The 3,434-nt window shown below is 49.1% G+C and overlaps 1 protein-coding gene across 3 annotated transcripts in view; it reads right to left on the bottom strand.

Moving 5' to 3' along the window:
- The window catches only part of CNNM1 (cyclin and CBS domain divalent metal cation transport mediator 1), a 61,854-nt gene that overhangs the window by 16,559 nt on the left and 41,861 nt on the right, over positions 1 to 3,434 (bottom strand). For all 3 annotated transcript variants that reach the window (XM_019636452.1, XM_019636453.1, XM_019636454.1), the window contains one exon: positions 2,158 to 2,321. In XM_019636452.1, the coding sequence (XP_019491997.1) occupies positions 2,158 to 2,321 (164 nt within the window). The remainder of the gene's footprint in view (positions 1 to 2,157; positions 2,322 to 3,434) is intronic.

Here is a 3,434-nt window from a genome sequence, read left to right as displayed (position 1 = left end):
CCCGCTTTCCCCAGGCTGTTTGAATGGGAAATTCTGGGATTTCAGTATCTGAAATGTGGTCTAGAAGGGAGAACACAGGCTCTGGGGGGAGCATATCACATCCTTTTGGCCATGAGAACTCCTCACCCCACAGAAAGGGCCAGGACTGAGCAAGGCCAAAGTGGGGTCCTGTAAAGTGTGGAGCTAGGGCACGGCGCCCTCTAGGCCTGAGGTAGGACAGGGGTAAGGATGAGGCCTCCTCAATGTTCAGAGTCAGGTCCTTTTTCCATTTTCAAGAACCACTTCTTGGGAAAGTTCAATTAAGGCCATGTCACTTGGTTTCAAAATGCACGCTGTGAACTATCCTCCCCAGGATCAACAGAAGAGAGGTTCTGAAGGTGACCCTAACTTTTATCTCAACCTAGGAATAACCCCATGAGAAGCTGCAGAGCCCCACCCGGCCCTCTGCTTCCCTGCTGACAGCACTCTCTATTTCTCCCCAAAAGGATAAGTGGGAGGCTGTCAGCTCCTCATTAACGGATTTATTTAGTTCAGTGGCTCCAATGAAGAGACTGATTCTTCAGGGATTCTGCTCCTTGTGTTTTCAGGGTAGGACCTTGGGAATTTAATTCTGTCTTTTGAGATAATGTTGCCATCCATCAAAATATTTGATTAGCATCTATTTGGAGTGAGTCCTGGAGGGCTGACAATCTGTTTGGCTGCCAAGCTATTATTGCTGTCTGGCAAACTGTGTATCGGAAAGATTAAAAATAACAATGGGTGGAATCATTTTCCCATTAGAACCATAAATAATCACTGCCTTGATAGGATTGTAGAATTCAGAGTTCCACTTCCAGTCTTCCCCTTCTCGGTAAATGTCATTCACAGAGATGCCGTCAGTTAAACCGGAAACCTTCGAGTCACCCTGACTGCTGCCACTCCATCAGCCCCGCATCAAGTCCTCTTATCTCCACCTCCGACATAATAAGCCCATCTGCCTCCATCTCTGTCTCTATTCAAGTCTGAGTTATCGTCACTCTCACCTAGACCACAGACTGGTCTCCCCACTTACAATCCTATAATCAGTTGTCACCTCAGTTGCCAAGAAGCACATTTTAAAACACAAATCAGCTTCCCACTGACTCTGAATAGAAGCGATACTCCTTGCTGTGACCCTTAAGCCCCGCCATGACCTGACCTCTGCCTTCTGTCTGATCTCATCTGGGGACTCCCTTCCTCTCCGCTGCTTGCTCTGCTCTACTCTACTGGCTGCCTTGGAGATCCTCAATCATGTAAGCATCCCCCTGCTCTCCTTTCCCCTCTTATCTCATCCNATAGCAGCCTGAACAGACTAAGACAAATGGAAAGACCTGAGAAAACAAACCTAACAGAAATTCCCAGCGCACCTCAAATAGGACCCAAATGCCTCGCTGTGGCCTATAGACGCCAGGTGACACTAGCTGACGCTCCAGTCCCATCTCAGACAAGCCTGTCATTGCACACCAGGCACCAAGCTCTTTCTTGCCTTTGCTGTCTCTGTTCTTGAACATTCTCCCCACCCCCGCTTTTGGGTCTCAGCAAAAAGGTCCTTTTTTTGGCCTGCTCTTATAACCATTTCTAAAGCAGCCTCCTTGCCTGCCCTGTGCAGTCACTGTTTATCTCACCATCCTGTTTATTTCCTTCATAGCCATCATCCCAACCGGACACCACCTAGGTTATTTATGTGGTTACTTGTTTATCATCTCCCTCCCCTTATTAGCATGGGAGGTACATCAAGGCAGGAGCTTGCTGTCTTGCTCGCCCCAGTAGCTCATCGGATGCTGGGACAGTGTCAGGCACAGAACGGGCTTCCAGTAAATATTTGAACCACTCACTCATATCGTGACTTTCAATTTCTTTTCCCACAAACCATGGGAGCCGTACTAGAAACCAAGACGAGTCAGCACAGAATTTCTCCTCTCCCGTATTTTCCTCCCTCCACTTCTGAGGAAGGTCAGCAATAAGAGGGCTTGGGGGCTGGAGACCACAGGGAGGAGAAGCATGGGCTATGGTTTTCTGAGGCTTCACCTCATTGTCACATTATCTTGGACCCTGGGGGAATGGGATGCACACCCAGCCAACTCTGCCGGCAGGATGGAGGGGATGGTTCTTGAGCCGGAGGTGGGGGGGGGGAGTTACCTTCACAAACTGCACGTCGCTGAGGATGTGGACCGAGTAGTCAGGAGTGTAGAGGTTGTTGCTGCTACAGCACAGCTGGCTGTTGCTTCCCCCAAAGTCACTGCGCTCACGGCTGGGAGACTCGGAGCGGTTCAACCCACTGCAGCGAGAAGGGGAGCGGTTGACTGCAGATGGTGAGGGGGGAAGGGGGCAGAAAAGGCAAGGAGGAGCAGGTGGGGAGAAGGGAGAGGGGAATGGAAAGAGGGAAAGGGAGGGAGAGAGGGGGAGAGAGAGATGTTGTTTATTGATGTCTCCTCACAGGACTTTAAGGCAAAGGTAACGCTCCGTGGTGGAACAGAGCCTAGGCCTCCCATCAGAGCCCAGGAAAATGCCCAGCTGTTCTATTGCTGTTTATTCTTAAGAGGAGCAAACACCTAGGACAGGAACTCCTGGCTCCGCTCTGCTCAGGCTCCTGTTGCTCCCTGAGACCTCTGCCAGGCAGAAGGTGGGCAGAGGATGTCACCTCCTTATTTGGTTCTGTTTTTTTTGGGTTAAGTGCTCTGGACAAAAAAGGGGCTCCGTATAAATCTGACTGGAAGGAACCTCTCAGGGTGATCTGACCACAAATTCCTAACTGGGCAGGTCACGGTGGGTAGTCACGCCCCAGGCCTATAAAAAGGTACACCTTTGCCTTAAGCAGCCCTGTCCACTGTTCTTGTGCATCTAGGTTAACACATGTTTGAAAGGCCAGAGTGATCCTCTTGTTTACATCTCCCTCAAGGGAGCACACTGTCTTGTTAACTCTCCTGTACCTTGCTTTCTCCCACCTTCAAGTAATCTTCCTTACATTCCCTCCTTACTTCCAAATGCATAAAGCAAACTGCAAAACTGTCACGCTCCAAGCATTGTGAGAGCTTGCTCGTCAGCAGTTTGGCTCAAATAAACTCATAAAAATTCTCTAGAGGTTTGGATGTTCTTACATCGACAGTGCAGATGGTTAGCTACCCCAGACCATGAGATCCTCTACCAGGGTGAGTTATTTTATATAAACTCCATTCACAAACCTGGTTTTAGAAAGGCCAAGATTTGCCCTCAGAACCATCTGTCACAGCACAGATGACCAAGCCTCACTGCAGTGATGCATCGTAGTGGGAATAACTCGGGTCTGCACCAAAATTGGCTGGGCCCAGGACAGGTTATATGGATACATATTTAAAGCACATGAATAAACTGTTGAAATATGTTCTCTCCTTGTCCTTGACAATTATACTGAGTAAAACCCCAGCTAAACAGAAACC

The sequence above is a fragment of the Hipposideros armiger genome, unplaced genomic scaffold, assembly GCF_001890085.2.
Source record: "Hipposideros armiger isolate ML-2016 unplaced genomic scaffold, ASM189008v1 scaffold_28, whole genome shotgun sequence".
Lineage (NCBI taxonomy): Eukaryota > Metazoa > Chordata > Mammalia > Chiroptera > Hipposideridae > Hipposideros > Hipposideros armiger.
This window is presented reverse-complemented; position numbering and strand designations above follow the sequence as displayed.